The 22,917-nt window shown below is 45.1% G+C and overlaps 1 protein-coding gene across 1 annotated transcript in view; it reads left to right on the forward strand.

Moving 5' to 3' along the window:
- Positions 1 to 22,917, forward strand: part of SHISA6 (shisa family member 6) — a gene marked incomplete at both ends in the record, with an annotated part of 256,272 nt that overhangs the window by 45,381 nt on the left and 187,974 nt on the right. Inside the window, one exon of the mRNA XM_084298419.1 lies at positions 13,187 to 13,282. Within this exon, the coding sequence (XP_084154545.1) occupies positions 13,187 to 13,282 (96 nt within the window). The remainder of the gene's footprint in view (positions 1 to 13,186; positions 13,283 to 22,917) is intronic.

The raw sequence follows: 22,917 nt of genomic DNA on the forward strand, positions 1-22,917 counted from the left end.
TAACCAGGAAAAATAAACCTTTTCTTTAATGCCAAATTCTCATTATTTAATAATCTTTGTCTTTACATCCTCTGCCCTTTCTGTTCACACTGATAGGCCCCTCAGAAAGTCACGAAGGCTATGACATACATAGTTATTTCATCTCCTTTTATCCCATCTCACAGAGATTTCCTGAGATAATGTAGTGTAAGGACTCAGCTTTTCAGAGTTAACTGCGGCAGCAGCAGCTGCATTCCCATTAACTGCCTTACCCAGAAGGAAAAATAAGTCGTTATCACCGTTTTCCCCTGAAACTCATTGTACAAGTATGCAGGCTGCAGCATGCGCCGTGTATTTCCAAAAATTCTGTTTGTTGAGAAATAGCCTCATAAGCCAAGTGCATTTGGGGATGGTTCCGAAGTTTTGTAGCTTCCCTATTCAAAATGTTTTTCGTAAATGCAATCATTTCAAGCATTTCTGGAATTAATATCTTCATACCAAATTAAAATTGCTGATTTAAAATCAGTTAAGCATGCAGGCGTAAACCAATTTCACCTAGCTATCTCGAGAGATGTTATTTGGAAATATAGGGCCAAAGCTGCAGAAGTCCCTGCAAAACAAAATTCCAAAGCAACACTAAGAAGTCTTGCAGTTTGATTCAGAGATCATGTCACCTCTTATCCTCTGGAGACTTTCCATTTTCAGTGTAGTTTGATAACAACATATTCATCTCCTTAGCAGAAGTATGTTGCTCTAGTGCATAGTTCTTGACATAATTTCTGAGCACCTGTTGTAACAGAGCAGTAACTCTTCCCTGCTGCTTCCCCTTCAGAAGTCAGATTACAGAGCACTGGAAAAGCACTCGACGTTCCCCTTGGGTTACTCTTCTGTGTATGTAGTTGCTGCTGCTCCCTTGGGAAGGTTGAAAAAGTGTTGTTGAGGAAAGAGGTTCAGTAGGAAATGCAGAAACCGGAGCGGCCATGAGTGCATGCCTGGGCTCAGGAGCGGGGGTGCCCACTGTAATTTTCAAATGGAAATGGATAAAACCATCCACATTGTAGAGTAAGTGGGGAGGTCCAGCTCTGCCATGTTCATACCTTGGACACTGAACACAGGCCCAAATCCTCTAGAGAGGGAATGGGAGAAGCACATTATATAAATTATTTACTAATAATGCAGGAGCAGGGGCTCTGGATCAGACTAGGGCCCTGAATCAGGGGAGCTCCTGTGCATCACCTTCTCTTTGAACCCATGCTCATTCACCAGTACAGGTGTCACCATCAGTCCTCCATTATTCCTAATTTCTATGTGAATTCTCAGTGCATGTGAGTTGTCCGTGGGAAGCAGAGGTTCAGTCCTTTCTCATGGCACAACAAAAAGGTCTGAGTCATGAGCAACTCCAGCAACCAGGTCACTTGAGGTACCCTGGGTTGCCTGCAGTTACCTGAGATCACCCAGAGCTAACTGTAACAGCTGTACCTCTGTTGGCCATCTCGAGTAAAAGCAGAGCACCAGATGCATTGTGTGGATCTAAGGTTTCTTAACAACATCAATTTATTGTGAGAAGCTTAAAGGTCTAGTAATTTCAGTGCTGCACAGGCACAGACTAAAAGCCAACATAGCTTTGACCAAGAAACCTAGTCCCATATGTAAACTTGTCTCAGCAGGAGAAGCCTGTAGATCTGACTGCAAGTAAGAAATCAGGCTTCCACATAAGGAGAGCATGCTGGACCCTGTGCTACATTGCCTAAGATGTTTTAGCAGTGGAAACAACCAGCAAAGTATGAACAAGTGGTGAAGCATAGTGGTGTGCTATGAGCAGAGCATAGCATGGGGCTGGGGCTGGTGGGACAAGCCTCCTCCGGCTCACCACTGCTGGGGAGAACTCAAGAGCCATGAAATATAACACTGTTACAGGGAAAGCAGCCAAGATATTCATGAGATAATTAATTAAGGTGGTTTCTGTAAATGTGTCATCCAAAAGATTTTATGTGCGTCTAAGCTGGCATTTTCTCTGGCTTCAAACTTCTGAATTTCTTCCATACTCATCTGGGAATTAGCACTGGGAGAAAGAAAACAGATTTATGGTGATGCTTCATGGTTGCAGTGTTACACGCAAAATCCTGCACAGCCCACAGGAGATCACATCACCTCGTATGTGGAGTTGAATTTGTATGGTGAGTTAATTAACGTCTTAGCATTCTAATCAAAGCACAGCTAACAGTTACAACAATACTAGCACTCGTAGTTCGAATTAATACAGAAAGGCTTATTTATAATGCCCTTAAAACGAATACATAAAACATACTAGTCACAGAATCCCAGAAGGGTTTGGGTTGGAAGGGACCTTAAAGCCCCCCTGGTTCCAGCCCCTGCCATGGGCAGGGTCCCCTGCCCCCAGCCCAGGCTGCCCCCATCCGGCCTGGCCTTGGGCACTGCCAGGGATGGGGCACCCACAGCTCCTGGGGCAGCCTGCGCCAGGGCCTGAAGTTCACCCAGGGTCTCACCTCCATGTCTCTCTGCTGGGCTTTTTGTTTTTTGGCACCAGGGAGCGGCCCAGTTTTGTTGGGCTGTTGCCACAGGCTGGTTGCAGAGCGGGGCCAGCCCAGGGTAGGTGATAGCCTAGCCCTTGCATTGCTTCCACAGCTGAAACAAGCCAAAAACAGCCCAGGTGAGCCCAGGCCACCCCAAGACCCTGCACTGCTGGTACAAAGCCTGGGGATTCACTGGTAGCAGCAAAAGGCTCGCTAATTGGGCTGCACCTGCAGCAGCTCTTGGACACTGAAGGGCAGCCCCCTGTGAGCCATGGCGCTGCCACTGGCTCTGACGGCTCCATGGCATGGGAAAGATGCCAAGGAGCTGATGGCTCCTTGTTGATGTATTCTCCACTTTGTGCTCTGTCACACCCAGCAACTGTGCCCTGGAAACTTCTGCCAGGGTAGTGCCATTCTTCCTTCCTTCCTTCCTTCCTTCCTTCCTTCCTTCCTTCCTTCCTTCCTTCCTTCCTTCCTTCCTTCCTTCCTTCCTTCCTTCCTTCCTTCCTTCCTTCCTTCCTTCCTTCCTTCCTTTTCTTTCTTTCTTTCTCTCTCTCTCTCTCTCTCTCTTTCTCTCTTTCTCTTTCTCTCTTTCTCTCTCTCTTTCTCTCTTTCTCTCTTTCTCTCTCTCTTTCTCTCTTTCTCTCTTTCTTTCTCTCTTTCTCTTTCTCTTTTCTTTCTCTTTCTCATTCTCTTTCTCTTTCTCTTTCTCTTTCTCTTTCTCTTTCTCTTTCTCTTTCTCTTTCTCTTTCTCTTTCTCTTTCTCTTTCTCTTTCTCTTTCTCTTTCTCTTTCTCTTTCTCTTTCTCTTTCTCTTTCTCTTTCTCTTTCTCTTTCTCTTTCTCTTTCTCTTTCTCTTTCTCTCTTTCTCTCCTTTCTTTCAGCAAGGAAGAGGCAAAGTCTCCAGTGCTGCATGGCAGGGATGAAAATTAAAGATCTTGTTTCTGAGAGCTGGGAGAATGGGCTAACCACTTAACTAGATAAAGCCATACGCACGTTGCAGTGCAAACCTGCAGCCTTTAATCATGACTGATATTCTCAGTATAAAATACTTTAAATCAACCCATAGTAATTGTTTCCTTGCTAGAGAATTCAGCAGGCTTATAAAACAGTCCTTGGTCTCTATTATGTTTCCCTGAGAGGGTATTATATGCTAAGTATGAATGCGTGAGTATGGGGGATATGTGAACTGACTGATGACCTGGTTTGGAAAAAAAAACAACACAACAAAAACACACAACTTTTTCTCCCCCTCCTGAGTCATACAAAACTTGATCTGCCTCTGCATCCCTGGCTGTACAATTAAAGGGTGTGATTAAAGACGCAGAAGAAAGATTAAGGGCTGCTTCATCATTAGGTTGTGACAGCGTGAGCCGTGAGGATCCCCCTGATGAGTGGAAGCCCCCTGCTCTGCTCAGGTCTGCTCTGATGCCAGCCCTGCGCAGAGCCGAGAACGTAGGGATGTAGCAGGATGGCACAGGTCCCCCTGGTACCAGTGGGAACGATGGATTTGCACTTGTGCTGGGTGCTGACGTGTCTGAAACTCCTCTGAATGGGAGCTCCAAGCCTGCTGGGTTGCTCACAGGCTTATTAGTGGCTTTCTTGTGCTCAGTGGGCAAGGGCTGCAAGTTGTCTATGGAGATATTAGTTGGTCTGGATGTGCTTGTGCTTTCACTGAGCTGTATGCTACTGGGCACATGGAGGAAAGAGGTCCTTATTTCCGCAGGGGAAAAGGCTCAGCGTCCCTTTCCCTCCTTCTTCCTTTCCATGTCAGAGGGAGCAGCTCTAGCACAGGGTCTGGGGAGCACTGACAGCTGGGCACCCTGTGGTTTGGGTGAGCCCCTTGACCCTGGTGGACCTGTCCCATCCATTGGGTCACTTCTGCTTGCTGTACTGCAGATGAAAGGACTGCCCTGCTTGGCTTTAGGGGGCTTGAATGTTTGCTCTTTGTGGAGCTTCAGAGCATGATTCATGGCATGTACAGCTGTGTGGTGCTGAGAAGCACACCACAGGGAGCTGAGCCGTCTCCTGCACAAACCAGAAACTTCAGCAGGCTTGTCTGCTAACCAGCATGTGCATTCGGAGTCTTTGAGAGGTGCTCTGTTTTATTCTCCTATCAATTTGATCCTTTCTCTTTGAAAGTGTCTTATTTAGACATCTCAGCAGAATATGAGCTCATCATTGTATTTCTGTCACCTCTGGTGCATGTTGCTGGTGAGACTCTCCAGCACTGCAGTCCTGTGTTTTGCTTTCACAGATTTCATTTTTTAAGTTAACAGAATAGTAAAAATTGATATTTTCTGAAACCTCATATAGCTTGTTATGGCTTCCAGGGAGATTGCAAAATCAAGGACAACTGCTGTACTTAACAGAGTAAACAATTAACAAAATGAGATATTGCCTTGATCACTTATCGGGAAATCTAGTACTGCTTTTATCTTTACTTCAACATCTTTTCCAATGCCAGACAAATACAACAGCACGACCTGGACTCATGCAGTTTGCTGCACTGGATTTGGCCACCTGGTCTGCTGTGCAGTAAATGGGCATATTTTTGGCATGGCTGCTGTTTGGGACTGACACATACCCCACGCCAGGGAATTGTTCCCCATTCTTGTGATGTTGTGGGAAGTCTTCCAGTGCGCGTCATTTTCCATAAAGCCCAGTTCCTGGCCAATAATTTTATTTGAGAGCTCCAGTGTTCAGTTGTCAATAGTAAGCTTTTACCTTTCATTGTTGGGAAGAAGGCAGGAAGATGTGATGCTCTCTGAAAGCTGATAAGCCAGAAGCCAAAAAAAAAAAAAAAAAAAAAAAAAAAGAGGAAAAACAAGGATCTCCCAATTTTGAAGTCATCCTAAGCTGAATGATCCTTTCCTTCTGTTTGGAACCAGAAGTTCCCCCTTGGCTTGTGAGTGATCCTGGGCTGACCTTACACTGTGTTTTCACTCGACCAGCCCCCATAGGACCTGCAGGCATCACAGAGACCCTCACCTTGAAGACCATGGGGCTGAGGACAGTTAATTTAAGCAGGGTCAGTTGCTGTCTTCAGTGGTGATGGAGAACAAGAGGGGTGATGCAGGGACAGGGGATTAGCATGAGGGAAGGGGAGGAGAAGGAGGAGGTAGCAGTGGTTTTGAAAGAGGGTAAACTTGTGGATAGGGTTATTTTATCGATACGTAGCAGTGGTTTTGAAAGAGGGTAAACTTGTGGATAGGGTTATTTTATCGATACAGGGCAAGTACAACTCTCATTACCCCACCAGTGTAATTTAGGTAAGGAGTATCAGTAAGGCATAGAAAACTCCATTATTCCCTGTACTGATCTGGACTACATTTTGTCCAGGCCATGGCTACACGATGCTGACAGCTCATCCTAACTACAACTGAACTCTTCCCAGTTGCTTTTTCCATATGTTTGCACTTTCAGAGTAGACACAGTGATCCCAGAACTATGGAATTAAACTAGAAAAAACACACTGCGGTGGCCCTGACCATGCTTTCTTCTCACAAGTGTGAGAGGTGCCAGCTGGCTTCTCTTTGATTGCTTTTTTAGTAAGAAAATGGTGATGTTTCTGTGACGTCCCTTGGGTGTCCTTTCTTATTATTGTAATCTTTGTTAATCTGCACCCCATGCTGCAGTAAAATATCACGGTGCCTGACCTGACTGCAAATGTGTCCATCAGTGTAGCCCACAGCCGTGTCTAACACCCCCGACTTCCACAGGCACTTACCTCCAATTGAGAAGGTTTGTGCACTTACAGGCTGCCCCCTCTGGCTCCCCAGCCTCAAAAAGAGAATCTGGGGGTCTACAGCTGTGCCTTCAGAGCTTTCAGAGACTTTTGTGTTTAATGAATGGGACAGACAGATGTGCATGATGCGGAGCTGTCTGTCCTATGCTCAGCAAACACCTTACAGTCATTTTGTCTGCTCACATCATTTGTCTCACTCTGCTGATTTGTGCAAAACAGCTCCAGAAGAAGCACTCCAGCAGAAAGGAGCAGCTCAGAAACGGGTAGGCTGTGGGTCTTCCCCCCAAAAAAAACATATTTTTTCCTCACAGAGATCACAGAATCACAGAATAACCTAGGTTGGAAGAGACCTCCAAGATCACCTAGTCCAACCTCTGACCAAATGCTAACTAGTCCTCCACTAAACCATATCCCTAAGCTCTACATCTAAACATCTTTTGAAGACCTCCAGGGATGGTGACTTGACCACTTCCCTGGGCAGCCCATTCCAATGCCTAACAACCCTTTCTGTAAAGAAGTTTTTCCTAATATCCAACCTAAACCTCCCCTGGCACAACTTTAGCCCATTCCCCTCCCCCCCCCCAAAAAAAAAAAAAAAAAAAAAGCACTCACACAACCCCTGAGAATCGGCAAGAGCTGTTTATTGCCGGCACATCTTGCAGGTAAGCCTGCAGGATGTCCGTGGTGTTTGGTGGCTCTAAGCTAATGAGTAGGGGGCTTGCTGGGCACTCCTGCGATGCTGCTGGTGCTCTCGGATGGCAGAGCACAAAGACATGTTGAAGAGTCCCAGGTCTCTTCTGGCCGAGATGGATCCACTTCCATCCGTTCCTCCACATGTGGTGGATCCAGCTGCATGGGCTCCACTGTGTTTGGCAGAAGGCTAAGCCAGTCTTTGCCTGGGACTGCCCAAACAGGATGCCTTCCATCCAGAATGTTTTCTGGCCAGGGTGCCAAACCAGGGGGTCGTCCAGTTCCACACTTTGGTCCCATGCCACCATCAGCTTGATTTTCATGTATGGGTCCAATGCTGCCTTTTGTCTTACGGCCATTACTGGGTCGCACACTGTTCTCTGGACTATGGGCACACCTCTGCTCCCAGTGGCTGTCTGCCTGATGTTCCTGACTTTGCCCCATGTCACCGTTGCTCCTATGATAAAGCTCCTATGGTAAAGGCCTGGAAGATGCCCTCACGTGGACAAGGAGGAGGGTTGGGGGGCGGAGGGCCCCTTTTCTGGGGCTGGCTTCCCCGGGCAATTTGGCTTGCCAGAGAAAAAGGCTGCCCCTCGGCCACAGGGACTGCCCTGCACTTCCCATCCTGTGCCCTGGGTTTATTAACACTGGTTTTTAGGTAATTTCATTCTATTCTTTATGGAAAAGAACAGAAGCAAGGTGCGTCTTCAGCCCTAATTCCCATGTGTGCTTTGTGCTCCAAGTGAAGAACTTCTTCCTCACGTCACATCTAAGCCAAATTTCCCCTCCATTTTTTCAAAGCCATTATTCCTGGTTCCATGCCTACACTCCCTGGTAGAGTTCCTCTCCAGCTTTCTTCTAGGCCACTTACGTGGTAAGGTTAGGTGGCAAAAATGCAGGACCTAGTAAATTGCAGCCTTTTCTACCTTGTTCCACACATTCCACATCACGTTTTCCAGCTCAGGCTCTAGCCTCTCATCAGTGTAACACAGAATCATTAAGGCTGAAAAAGACCTTCAGGATCATCTGGTCCAACCCCTCCCCCCCCCCAGTGTCACCCTCTAAACCATGTCCCTAAGCACCATGTCCAACCTCCCCTTAACACCCCCAGGGACAGTGATGCCACCACTTCCCTGGCCAACCCATTCCAATGCCTGACTGCTCATTCTGAAAAGAAATGTCTCCTACTTGTTTTAATTGTTGCAGAGCAGTGCTTACACTGTGTCAAGGACTTTTCAGCTTCTCACACAGTGCCCTGCCAGCGAGGAGGCTGGAGGTGCAGCAGGAGCTGGGAGGGGACAGAAGCAGGACAGCTGACCCCAACTGGCCAAAGGGGTATTCCATATCATGCTGGACAATTAATGTGGGGTGGCTGGCTGGGGGATGGGAGATCTATCTAATGATAAAGTTTCTGCTGAGGTGCTGAGGTGCTGGGACTTTTCTCTGGATGTAGTTTAATTCCAAGGAAACCTTGGGGCAGGGATGAGGTCAGAATCCCAGTGTGTATCATCTGAAAGGCTGTCCACGACAGCCCCTGTCTGCCTTTCTCTGGGTGATGTAATCCATGCTCAATAATACCATTTCTGAAAGGTGGATAACAGCATTTTAGTTCAGCTCTAATAATTCTGTTAAATTGGAGCCAGGCTTGTAATTGCTGTTTGTGACTGAGTTTGTTCCATATGTGTGTTATGCAGGATGCAGTTGCAATGAAATGTTCCCTCTTTGAGCTGTATGCCCTAAAGAATATGTCTTTGTTGCATGGCAGGCACAACGCTCACCCACTCTCTGTCTCTGATGTATGTTATAACCAAAAGAGAGGAAAAAAAAATCATGTTTCTCCTTGTTTCAAATTCTTTTGGAAATTTTAAGTTGTGTAAGTCCTCATTTGCTTTAGTAACACACTGCCTTGCTGGACTCCAGGTCATTTCTTTTAATGAAAAAGCCTGCAAGCCCATGTGCGTCTGAGAGTTTACATGCAGTAGAGTGCACGGATATGAGAGTGAGTGAGACCAGGGGGCAAGAGAGCAAGAAAAGCCTCTTCCAGGCAGTCAGACACAGTGCTCTGAAGCAGCATTTATATTTCATCCTAGTCCTAAGAAATAGATCTTATGGATGCAAAATCTCCCCAGAAATAATGTATTGGAAGATAGCATGCTCCATCCTGTGAGATCAGGTAGGTGGGTGGTTGTGTCGCTTTGGAAGTAGGGCATGCTGTGAGGCTCTGTCGTGATCAAATCTGGCTCCTGCTCAGGTCTCCCTGTTCAGTGATCAGCTGGTGCTTTGCAGGCCGGGGAGCTCCCCTTGTGAATGTGGGGCAGAGGCACAGGGAGGGGATGCAGCTGCCCAGCCGGCCGGCTCAGGGCTGGTCGGGTGATGGTGATGCTAGATGTGACCCTCGGTGGCTACCAGCAAGCCCTGGAGAGAGATAACACCAGCTAGCTGGGTAGGACACGTGGGTGTGGAAAACCGGCAGACAGAAGCTAATTCCACCGAAAGCAGGAGCTGTAAAAGAGGGAAGGTGTGCTGGGAGCCTGAGGGCATGAATGTGCAGGTCTGAGCTGCCCCACCTCACTCATGACACTGATCTGCTGCTCTGTCTCTGCCTGACTGCTCTGACTTCTCTTAGTTCTCAGGTGGTGGGTTTCAGCTCCCGGTAGCTGCAGGCTTGTCCCAGGGAAATGCACCATCAAAAGGCAGCTTTGCTGTGATGTGCTTTCACGTCAGGGAGGAAGGAGAGCAACGCGAACACTGCCTGTGGACAGCAGGTACAAGAGAGCCACCAAACTGTCCCCACCCCATTTCCACAGCAGATCTAGCCCAGGGTTCTCCATGTGCCCGCACACCCAGGGTCCCACAGCAGCTCCATGCCTCCACCTGGCCCTGCTGAGCAGCCCATGGCTGACAACCTTCAGCTCCAGGATGGGCTTGCTGGGTTTCAGAGAGGTCCTTTCTGTCTGGAATGGCAGGGTTTTCTTGGATGGGTGTTGGTTAGCAATAAAAATATCTCAGATGTCTGAAATTAATTAAAAATAGACCCATTTACACTTGTTTTGCCAGGAATCAGAGCATTTTTAGCTCTCACTATAAGGCAAAGACCCACCTTCAGCCTACTAAAAATGAGCACCTTGGTTAAGCTCCCTTTTAGCCCATGGGACAGTCATCTCTATCAGCAGTTCAGCTCAGCTCATGGCTGTAACCACATTTGGAAGGCGCAGACCCTCCCAGTGACCATGGAAAGATGCCCAGCCCCTAGGTGAGCACACAAACACAACTAAAGGAGGAAGGAGGAAGACATCCCCAACAAAGAATGAAACGGATGTTCTCTGGTTGAGCGTAGCCCTGTCAGCACCTACCCTGTCCTGCAGCCCTGAGTCCTTTGCTTGAGGTCTTTCAGCTCTGCTGTGGCTCCTGGACACATACAGAGATGGTAAGGTATGGAGGAGCATTCAGGTTCAATGTCAAGAGGTGATGAAAAAGTCCACTTGAATAACAGGTCCTGAGTACGACGCACCAGCAGCCCCCACAGTACTCCTGAACGTAAAAACTTGGTACCAGCACTTCTATACGGTGAGGGCAGGAGAAATGATCACAAACGAGCAGGAATAAAGAACCATGTAAAACAAACGTAGCATGCTATAATGTACCCGTAAAAAGGAAAAACTTGTGCTACTTGAAGTCTACAGGTTTGAATTTCTCATGGGAAAACATGACTCCTGTTCAAATGCTAATAGGTTGTTATCACAGGAATCTTTTAATTTAACTATTATGTAGCGTAAGAAGAGGCAGAGCAAGGTTCAGAGAGCAAAAGGCTTATGAATGATCTTAAATCTGCCAGTAAATGTTTGCTTTTTTTTTAATATACTTTGCCTTCTTGATCTCTGACTTAAACAGATCCTCCAAAGGGATATAAAAAGAGAGCCCTGGTTTCAGCTAGAGGTAACAGAACACGTTTATATGTTTCTTTTATCCTTGTTAAAAACTGCAAAGTTATGACACTGATAAAGTGACAATCACTTGAGTAGCTGGCCCTGAGAGCATACAATTTGATGGAATAAGAGCAAAAATTGGCTTACTAGAAAGAAAAAAGGCAGCACATTTTAGAAAAGAGAGAAAAAAAAAAAAAAAGAAAAAAGAAAAAAGAAAAAAGAAAAAAGAAAAAAGAAAAAAAAAAAAGAATTGGGCACTGCAACCACAAACCACCTCTGCAGGCTTCTCAGGGCAAGAACAAATCTTGCATAAAGCAAGAATAGCTTCCAGGGAGTCAGAGGCAAATGTCTGCCATCCTCTTCCAGGAACACAGCAGGCAGGGTTTGCAGGAGCTGGGTAGGAAGACGAGAACAAGAGACCAGACCAAATTCTCTCCTGTGAAAGCAGAAAACCCTTATTTTTTTCCTAGAAACATTTCTCAGCCAATTTATGGATGGATGCCTGCACATTTGAAGGCTTTTGCTACCATCTTGCATTGCTATAAATACAAGAAAACTGTCTCTCTGGTAACTCTCCCAACCCTGTAGACACACTTCGTGTGTGTTTTGAGAAGTTTGGGAGCACTTGACTGACCTTGACCAGCAAAACCATGTGAGGAAAGGGAGTGGGATGCTTTTTCTATTAGATAGGAACAAACATTTTTTCAGAAGGATCTCCAACGTGGTCCGAGGATCTCCAACGTGTTCCTGTGATCACAAAGGCTGTGCTGGCCTCTCCTGGCCAGAGGGTTGCTGGTGTCCTCCCCAGGTTAGGAGCAGGGTTTGCAGCCTGCCCAGTCTATTGCAGGGCAGGCTGGTGGCACAGTTTAGACCCTGAGAAGGTGCTCACCTTGAGCCCACCCGTATGCAAGGGGGACTCTGCTGACAGGGGTAGTGGTCTGTAAAGTCAGCAGGAGTTGCCAAGGCACTGTGATGGGAATCGCTGGCAAAAAGGGAAAGAAGACTTTGCAGAGTATTGAGGTTTCAAAGTCTCTGTGCATTTTAGTTTTCACAATGTTCCCAGAAAGCCTGAAAATGTGTGAGAACACACGGCATTCAGTCTGTGTTTGAAAAATAGTAAAGGGCTGTAGCATCTGTCAGAGGCAACATGAGCCAGCCAGAACATGGCCCTGGGCTGCATTTCCACCTGGTTCCATGATGCCCATTTTGCCCTCCCCACTGCCTCCTGACTCAGCTCTCCTGCTCGGGTGCCGTGTGCTGGACCATCTGCCCTGCTCCCAGCCACCGTGGCTTGGAGGAACAGTGATGCATCGCCAGCTCGTGCAGAAAGGCACACAGAAGATGGAGGCTTGTTAGGGAGGGAGCTGCATTCCCAGCCCCTGCGGCTGCTTTGCTTCCTGCCCCTGGCACCTATCTTATCTTTGCCTCTTTCTAAAATAAAAGGAATAGCAAAATTAACAACATGAAAAAGGGAGGAGATGATAAAGAGTATCTGGAAAATTATCTATGTCCTCATTTCAGAGCTTTGCATGGTAACAGGGAAGCAGAAGGCCTTTTTCCTTATTAATATATCAGAACATTAAAAAGCTGGATGTCTCCTGAACAGTTGATAGTACTCTGTTGTGATGGACTGAGAGAGCTCCTAGGAAGTGTTCTGCAGAAGACTATCGCACTTGAGAAATTATCAGTGGATGTTGTTCAAGGACCAGAGAAAATAAATCAAAGCTAAAAGACAAAGTCTGCTGTCATACTGTTAATGGGCACTTTGGTCCAGCCTGGACAAAAGAGATACTTGCAACTTCACTTTTGTGCTGAGAAAAACTCCAGCAGCAGTGAACAAATGCTGTCAAGGGCCTGGCTGGAATCAGGATTAGTCAAAGCCGCATCTCATCTGATGTCTTTTAGCTTCTCACTCTTGAAGGCCTGAGTGAGTCCAGTTCCTTGGGAATGCTGATACTAGCAAACCCGAATACAAAGCACAGATGGTCAAATTCCCTGGAATTTGGGGTGTTTGGTTTAATATTGGTTATTTGGTTCCCCTGTCAGAATCTGTTCATGACTTGGCAGCACCAAAATACTCGTCTTATTCTTCATAAGTCTTTGTCCATATGGGAATTAGGGTTTGCTACTGCAGCTGTTATGTACTTCTGTAGCCTCTGCTTACCATTAATAAAGCAACCATGTGGTCAGGCCTTGGTACTCTTATAAAGGGTGACAGCAGGGCTACACAGAATATATTTGTATATATATAAAACTTGAATAAAGTTGTTTGTTTTGCTTTGTTTTTGTTTTTGTTTTTTCCCTTGGCAGGTCACTATGGAAAGGATATTTATCGAAGTGGAGGGCCAGATCTCCATAATTTCATCTCCTCCGGGTTTGTCACATTAGGACGAGGACACACGAAGGGTACAGTGGAAACAATTTTTTGCTAAATAAAAAAGATTCTTTTAAATAAATAAATAAATAAAAAGCTATAACTCAGAAGCTGGGTTCTAAGTGCTATGAGATAACAGTATTGGACTGCACTCGGTAGATTTAGTCTAGCAAATATTGCTGCAGGTAAAATACTGTGCTCCTGGCAGAACCTTTTAAATTCTAGCAAGGGAGACGGTGGGAGAGTGTAGAGTCAGACAGCCAGACTGCAGACTCCACTCTGACTTTGCAGTTCAACAATTTATACTGCTTTGTGTTTTCTTGGGTGCATGGATACAAACCACCATTGTGCTGCTGTACTTTTAAAGGGGAAGGGAAGGAGTGTAATGCCGTCCACGGGCAGGCAGTAACAGTTCAAGAGTGTGTTTCTGGATTTCTTTTAATTTCTGGGCTTTTTTTGGGATGGGGTATTATGAATATTTTATAAAGTTATTTTTTTTTAGGTCCAAAACATATATTTTATGTGTTCATATAATCTGTGATATAATGTACAAACATGAAAACACAAAAATATACATATACTGCTCTGTGTATGTTCTGTGTATATGTACTGTATATATGATATATGTTGAGAGACAGTTGTAGCTATATTAGATAAGTAACCGTATATCCCAGGAGTTGTGGTGACACAAAAGCTGTGATATTTGACTCGAAGTAGCTGGTCACCAGAACCCCAGATGAATGTTCATTTATGACGTTGTTGCCTGTTTGGTGAGTTTTTATAGTGTACAGTGAGACTATGTTGGGAGCATCTTTCTGTTCACACCCGCACCCTGACTGAGTCACAGTGGTGCACTGGCAGTGGGTTGCGACACTGGGATTGCAAGCATGTGCCATGCCAGTATGCATCTGGTTTTGTGTCCTGATGACTTCTGAGACTGTTGTACATTTCTATAGACACAATGTATGTGGAGATACCTATATAGACACAATGTACTGTATGTGGAGATGTGTCCATGTGCCTGGTTGAATGCACCTGTGTTGTTTCCGTGGATGACCATGACTCACGAGTTATTAAACGACCTTTATTTTCTTACATTTCCTGCACTTTTTCAAAATTACCACGAGTGTCATCCAAAGCAGTGTTGGTCCTGTAGAACTGTCAGAGAAGAAACAAATATATGTATATTGTCTGTGTATGTCTGTGTGTGCTTAAATAAAGTTTACTGAGGCTGAGGCAGCACCCGTGGGACTTGTAATACAATACCTGGCAATTCCAGCCTGGCACTGCACCGGTGGAAGGAAAGCAGAGAAAACCACCAACAACCTTCAGGTGGGCGGGGAACTAAAGTGGTTCAAGGAAAGACTCATGGATGGCGTGTCACACGAAATTTCCCTTTCTCCTCCCCACCAAAAAGAAGTTTTACAGTCATGTCCTAACACATTAGGCCTGGCTGTATTTAGGATGAGGTAGAAAGTGTACCCAGGAGAGGCACAGTCTACAGAGTGTCCTGATGGCCTTCATCAAGATCATGGGTAACCTTGGGCAGAGCCTTGCAATCCACCTCCTTGTCTCAGACGTTTGAGTTATCTTCAAGCAGTTTTCTGTACAACATACTTTTTTCCAGTACCTTCTCAGATAAAAATAAAACCTGCTTTCCTTCTTTAACTGAAAAGGCTTGGGGGGGTTGTTCTTCCTTAGATGGGCCAGTGGGTTTCACACCTTTCCCACTGGCTTTGCTGGAAAAACCACAGAGCACATTTCCTATCCTTGGGAAGATGGGAGAACGGGCAACAGGAGTCCAGATTGTTTGTGTGCCACCTCTCTGAACAGCCATCAGATAGGGTGCTGTTTTCCACCCTATCTGATAAAAGTGTATATAAGGCTTTTAGTTGAAGAAATTCAAATAGTTGGGCTGCTAATGGACCTAAAATAATGTATTGCCCTTTGAATGTACTTCTAAGTTACCTGCAAATTCATGTTTTGTTTGAACAATGCTTAGTGTTAACTTTTAACTTCATAATGGTAAATTCACATGTCCATGCATGATTGGTGCAAGTAATTAATGTGCACACATTCTGCAGGCAAACTGCCTTGTTTGCTTGTGTAGATTTGTCTGTGTTTGCAATCTGATTTGATTGCCTATTTGTTCTGTGAACGTAGGGCCTTTGGCTTTAGCAAGTGACTTAGGGTCTCTGTCATTATGTTTGTACCCTATATCATTTGATTATTTCAGGAAATATTACATGATAGATTCCCTGTGTTCTGTTTGAGCTGGCAGTGCAGGTGTACATGTAGACAGGAAAGATGAGTGCTCCAGCAAGGGATACACTCCTGAGCTTTAGCTGAACTACTTCATGCTCAGATTTCATCTTATTTCAGTTCCAATGCATGAATTAAAGTCTCCACCTCAGCTACTATTAGCCAAATAACCTCATCCTATGTTGTCATTACACCACTATGGAATGGCTTTCTGCTTTTAGATTGAACAAAGCCAATGAAGTTTATCTCAATATTTCTTTGCACTGGGAGACACATTTTTGGTGTTTTCTCAACTGTCTTCTGCCATGGCAGGACTCCAAGTGCTGAGTAATATTTAAAGGCTAGTCTATTTTGGGCGGAAGACAAAGATGTGAGACATGCCAAACTACCATGGATACCAAATCAGCATATTCACATGTCTGACATCCGCAGGCTCTTGCAAGATTGTGATTTATGGTTCTTATATGACATTCCACTGGGCGATGCATCACTGTCTGGCATTTAAGTCTATATAGTCACTACATAGCGAGTTCTTCAAACCACAGTAAAGGCCTTCAGTGTCAGTCTGTCACGATGATCTAGAAATAAATCCAAAATCCATAGAAGGTCTCCATGGTGAGACACACAGCTGGGTTAATTTCATCAAACTTTAGGTAGCTAGAAGTTGGATGTTTTATTAGACACACCTGGGAGAAACTGGCACCTCTAAATGAGTGTTCACTAGCTAGGCACCAGACACTTGTTCCCATCTACTTGTAGTTGCTACGATAGACATAGTTACTAGTGCTCTGTTTGCTGTGGGAGTTGCTATGAGAGTTCAGTGCTCCAATGAAACAAGCAGGAGCTCTGTAGATGGAATATTCCTCTGTGCACTAACCTAATTAAAAAAACAAACAAACAAACAAAACAAAACAAAACACCTTTTTCAACGTATTCTCTGGCTGAGATTCCTGTTAATATCAGATGTACCAGGTTGAGCCTACCCCAAAAAGACCATACTCACAGTCCTGCCAGGGCTTTGCTCAGTCACACAAACTGGTATAGAAATTTTTCCAGGCACAAAAAACATGGGGCAAGCAGCCACAAGGATATTGAACCACAGTGAGTCAACATGTCTAGAAGAATAGTAAATTCACTCCAGATCAACATTGTTGAGTTTTCAGGTTAAAAAAAAAAAAAAAAAAAAAAAAAAGTAGGTTTGATTTGATTTTGATTTTTGACTTTTGATTTTCACTACTAGCCTCAGACCCTCAAAATTATTTCAGAATTTGAGTTGGGCTCCTTGTCTTTCACCAATCTTTGCCAACAGCAGAAATTCACTGAGCTCACTTCATATCTAAACAACTTGTTTTCCTGGTAACACTGCAATGGTGTTAAATACAGTGAAGCTTTTGCAGGAAAAGTTAAACTGAGCACTGGGTGGTCAGGAAACGGTGAGGAACATGGGATTTTAGACTTCTCTACTGCAGACCCATATAATAGAGAAATGGGAAAATAATAGGGAAATCTGCTAGTTTCTTGTAAGTTTATGCTAGATCCTTGAGGAGGTGCAGAGGTAGGGGAGCAGCTTGAAAACCATGTGTGTGAAAAGTTCAGGAAGAACCAAGTGTCCTTCCTCACAGCTTTCCCAATACTACTTTCTGAAATGGGACATCTTACCTTTGGTTCAGGGCTGCAAGTCTTTATTGGTCCAGGATTTGCTGGGAGATGTGCTGGGAGTTGAGGCATCTATCTGTAGCAATCTTTTTTCTTGAAGTATCCCACTAGAATTGGCACCAAAGATGTTCTCCACTAGTGTCAGTAGGCAGGAAAAAAAATTGAACCATATACCCAAGACAGTATGATATGGTTGTTAGAAACTGACTACACTGCTGCTGCCATCTCTTCGGAGCATCCTGCGGTGTGGGAATTGTGAAAAATATGTTAGTGTAGAGCCTGGTGACTGAGCAATAACAACTACCCACAGTTAGGTTGTATCTTGTGATACTTGGTGCAAATAAGGCAAGATTTACAACCTGAACATGGTTTTTACTGGCTGCTGCTTCTGTTCTCACTGTCCTGAAGCGTCGTTGGTACCTCATGTATTCGCAGCGTGGCCCAGGGGACTGTTTTGGTACCATCATGTGAGGTACAGCTGTCCGGTCTGAGACAGGTTTGGCTTAGCATGTGCCTGGAGTGTAGAAATATGGTACCTGTCCTTTAACAGGACCTTACATCCACCCCAGCCATAGCATCACCCTTTGCCATCTCCTGATAAATATCGTACTCCCAGTTACCTGAAACAATGCACAGAAATGCACAGGCAGAAGGGAGAATGAGAGGTCTACTGTTGTTGGCTTCTGGCTTTTTCGCAGGCAGTATCGCCCTCAAATCAGCATTTTTCTTCTTCATATGCAAGAGGAGTAAATTGATCTTCATTTAGTCCTGCCTTAGAAAATGTTCACCTTTCCCTCCCAGACCATGTGTAGGTGAAAGAGTTGTTCTAAGGAATGACAGACCACATTTCCCCTGGTGTCAGAGCAGTGGAAGATGGGTTCTTCCATCTTATCAAACCACAGGGGTTTGAGGTTTGGAAGCTGTAGGGGTTTGTGAGAGTGAGAAGAGACAAGGTAATGACAGGGTGGGAGAGAGAGCTGATAGGCTTGAGGTGGCATCTGAGTCTCATGGCTGCTCCTCACTTGCTTGCCTGCCCGTGGGCTCTGTTTAGCACAAGCTGAGGGAGGTGTCTTGCCACCATCTGTGACAGTGCATGGCCAGACCTTCAGTTTGCTGGGGAGCACCCTGCAGCCTCCTGGGGATTCAGATCACTCTGGGGATTCCACTGTGCTCTCACAGTAACCCAGTGTGCCTGTACCAGGAGATGGAGGGCCTGATGCCAATGGGGTCATCACACAGGTTTATTGCAAGACAAATTTATAGAAGAAAGCAGCAGCTTGATCTTTCTGACAACTTAACATTTGTTTTGTTATGAGGGATCCTCCTACAAACATGAAAGAGGACAATGCAGCTCCAGATCATACTTAGCAACCAAGATCTTCCCAAGCTGCTTTGATGTCTCAGCCAGCTGAGGTGGGCGGCAGCTCCACTTCTTTTCTTCTGCCCTCACAGCTCCGGAGCTTTCCCAGCTTCCACTGCAGGGTGGTCGGGGTGGTTGCCCAAGACAGCATTGCCAAGTTTGTGTGAGTGTGGCTCGTAGAAAAGCATGTTGACAATGATAGGGCTTTGGAATGTCCCGTGTCAGTATGAGGATCAGATCATTTTTTTCCTGAGATGTCTTGATCTACCCATCCATTGTACTGCCTCATTTGCACATTCTTTCCACCTTCATTGGTTTTCTGTGAGCTGAAGAATATCTGACAGGCTCTGTATTTTATAAACGACATGTCTGTATGCAAACTAATCTTTATGCAGACACCTCAGTGGATTTATAACATTCAGCATGCTGTGAGCTCTGCATAGACCCTAGACGTGATACAATGTGGTGAAATGGGATCGAGTATTTATACTTGTTGGCACTACATCCCCCCTTTTACACACACTTCTGTTCCTTTTGGAGACCCCGGCATACAAAAAGCTGAGCTCCTTTTAAAAGCAGCAGCTCAGAAAGCAGTTTTACTGGTTCATTTGCATGTAAATATGATTGGGGGTGGGGGGGAGAGGGGAAGGGCAGGGAGAGAGAAGAGATTTATTAATGTAATTACCATTAGCAGTTTGAGGATTCTGACTCCTTTCTCTCCAGCACAGTCCTGGTTCCCTGCTGTTGTAGATGTTTCCCTGTTGTCCGGTGTTAACAGCCTCACATTTCAGTTTCTTTCCTGGTTCATACCCTTAATTTTTTTTATTTGGGGGTCTTGGCTTACATCTGTTGCAACTCAGCATTGGCCTGATGCAGCTTCAAAACATGCAGTGAATCAGCTGCAGAGCGGAATTTACAGCCTCACCCCATTATTAGTAATCTACATATGCAGTACATTCATTAAAATAGTGGAAAAGAGAAGTTTAAGGGTCATTTTTTCATGCCTGCATCTGTAACACATGATGAATAGATTATGCAAAAATTGAGGGCTAGGTATGTTGAGTCCTTTTTCTCATTAAACACTTGTTATACATGTCATATCAATGGAAAGATGTCAAGCCAGAGCCCGCAGCATCCCAATGAATCATTTTATGGTCATCCTGGATAATATCTAATGATTTTGATGGTTTCTTGCAGTGCATGTGCTAAAGATCACTTGCATTCTGATTCCGGATTAATTTCAGCTATTGCATATTCTGACACTTAATTGTATTGACTTGAAAATAGGATCATAGGGATATGGAAACTGCTGCACGGCTATGCAGAAAGATTCCATTACGCAATAGGGCATTTCAATCCGCTCTGAATTATTTAGCCGACTCCAGACACAACCATCCATTTCTCAGCAGAGTCTGGACAGTTCTCTTTTTTATAGCCCTCTGAATATCTGGGTGGGAGGAGGGTGAGAGGTCGTGGAAACCATACCAATGCCTTCAGCAGTTATACAGCATGCCACATGTGTAGACCAGGAATGGGATGAACATAAGCCGAGCCAGATCAATCCCTGGGGTCACCTTCTGCCCTGTGCCTTGAAATGAATAAGGTGAGGGGTTCATACCCTTCTGTCTTCCAATCAACTGGCCACAAACTGAGCTTAAAGTACAACCTAGGGAGACTTTTGGAAAAGGGCTTTCCAAGCTAGTGTCTCCCACTCTATGAGCAATGAGAAGGAGGAGGATTGGCAGATAATCTGAGAGCCTTCCTCAAGTTTATTGAGGAAGCAGCAGAAAAATGACCACAAGCAGGGCAGGAAGCTAATATGTCACTGCTAAGCCAGGAAATTCAGCTTGCTATGGCAAGAAGCCCACAGCTGCTCCATAGCCAGCAATTAAATGGAGTCTGCTTCCTGCACCAACAGCAAAAACTTCCCCTGCAGGCAGTCTCACCAGTTCACATGAAGAGAATCTCATCATGTGGAGATCATGTCGCTCACCGCCTCAGCCTGTTGATGGCATTTTCAACTTGACCTCATGAAACATGCTTCCTGGAGAACACAGATAGGACTGGCGCAGGAAGAAAGGATGCTAGCCAGGATGGCTAGCATCTTCTTTCTCTCTGAGTGAACATTAAACCAAAATGTTGTGTTTGAACCACCCTGCCACCTTAGGTTTCCATGGTAATTTTAAAGAACCGAAGCTATCTCTAAACTCATTCTGCTCCTGTAGTTAGTGAATCATTTTCCTGCCCACTTCCTTGTCCTGCATACTCCATTGTGGCCAGCACTCCGCTGAGTGCCCATGGATGGTTTTCAATAGTGTAGTGTTCCAGAATAGATTTCTCTTCTTTCTTCTATCTGCTAACAGTGTATCAAAATAAATTGCAATAGCTGAGAGGAGAAGAAAAATGCCCTGCCTATTATTGGATGCCCTTTCATAGAGTCTGTCAAGTCTTTGCAACATTTTGGCAGGTACCTTTGAATGCTGAGCTGAAGGCTGGTGAAAAGCTGCCAGTTACAGCCCAGCTATCTATGAAACAGGGAGCTTCAGCTGCATGCCCCAAACATCTCTTTGAAGATTTGTTTTCTATATCTATTTTCAAGAACTGATTTATAAAAAAAATAAATATGATTTGCTGCTGCAATGTTACTGAGCATCTTAGGCTGGTTATCTCTATACAGAGGGATTTTAAGTGAAATTAGGAATCACCCTTGCATTTGGAATACTGTTTCTTTAGCATGTCACCATTCAATCTTAAATGTGTTTAAGGATTGTAAATAAGGAATTTAAATATTATGAAAAAAAATGGTGATTCATAGGTGAAAATGGGGGACTCAGCAGGTCAATCTCTAATTTTGAAGCAGTTGTGTCCTCAGAACAGCCAAATCCCACAGTCAGAGTTCAGCAGGTGAAGAGCTTGGGCATGTCCAAAAATTTACTGCTACAGCAAAGCTAGTATATTATATAAAGTTTATCTTCGTAAGTCTCGTGGAAGAAAAATTGGCTCATTATATTAGAAGTGTTTTTGAACACACAAGCCGTAGATTTACTTTCCAGATATGCTTTCCGTGTTCACTACTCATGGGAAAATTATTTGATCCCAGGAGCTTCAGTTTACCTCCCATAGTCTGTATAAAACTGCGGACAGTTGTAGGGACTTCATACGGCAACTGCCACAAATGTAATTGCAGACAGTCTTTGAGAGACAGACTTCTATTATTTATTGACTTTTCTACTCTTGGAAACAGATTAATCTCTATCTCTTGATGGTGTGGGGACCTGTGGCCATGACTGTTTCATGTTGTGTTGAACCTTTCTTTAACATCCATCCTGACCCTCCCCTATCCCAGCTCCATGCCATTCCCTCGGGTCCTGTCGCTGTCCCCAGAGAGCAGAGCTCAGCACCTGCCCCTCCTCTCCCTATGAGGGAGCTGCAGGCCGCCATGAGGCCTCCCCTTGGCCTGCTCTGCTCTGGGCTGAACAAACCCAGGGACCTCAGCTGCTCCTCATATGTCTTCCCCTCTAGATCCCTCACTGTCTTCTTAGCCTTGCTTTGGACACTCTCGTACAGTTTTAAGTCCTTATTTTGTGGTGCCCAAAACTGTACACAGTGCTCAAGGTTTTAGTGCTGGTGGCATTTGTCACTGAGCTGTTAATCTTCCATTCATGGGACTGCAAGGTCTGAATTGAAGCCAGATGATTCCTGCTCTCTCTGGCTTAAAGTCAGGCTTGTACTCTCAGCTAGGCAACAAAATCCTTCTCTAATCAGTGGAGAGAGCCTGGGCATTTCATCTATCCTGATGCCACAGGCTGAGATCATTGACAGGACCTGTATGGCTGTCACTCTGCTTCTGTGCTTTGCAGTGTGCCAGGATGCGACGTGGGTTGCTGTAAGCCATGGGCTAGTGGGAGAGAGTGCTCACAAGTGGGTGGCCTGTGCTGTCATAGGTTGGTATAGCAGATGCTGAAGGAAGTGAGAAGAAGTTTTCACAGTGAAGCCCAGGTCTGAGAAATCAGAATCTTATTTTTCCCCTAGGGGAGACACTTATCTCTGGAACATACATAAAAGTTCTTGTTTTAGCTGGAAGATATTTCTCAATGTTGAGTTACTTTTTGTGCATTCATGGGGAGACCAGTCTCAGCAATTTCCCACCTGCCAGAGCAGCATTGCTGTGATTCAGTTTAGGTTTTGAAACCAGGTTGTGGCATACCTTTGTTATAGACAGAGGAAGTTTGTGGAGCGCAAAATTTGCTCCTGTTCTCTATGAACAAAGTGCAGAGGTCCTGAGGAACAGCAAGGTGATGGGATCAAGGGCACTACATTGTTTGTAACTGTTTTGAGGCTGGACTGAATTCACTTTCCCTTTGGCAAGAAGACTGGTAAGAACTGCTT

Source organism: Netta rufina (assembly GCF_964035555.1).
Source record: "Netta rufina genome assembly, chromosome: 19".
In the NCBI taxonomy this organism is placed as follows: domain Eukaryota; kingdom Metazoa; phylum Chordata; class Aves; order Anseriformes; family Anatidae; genus Netta; species Netta rufina.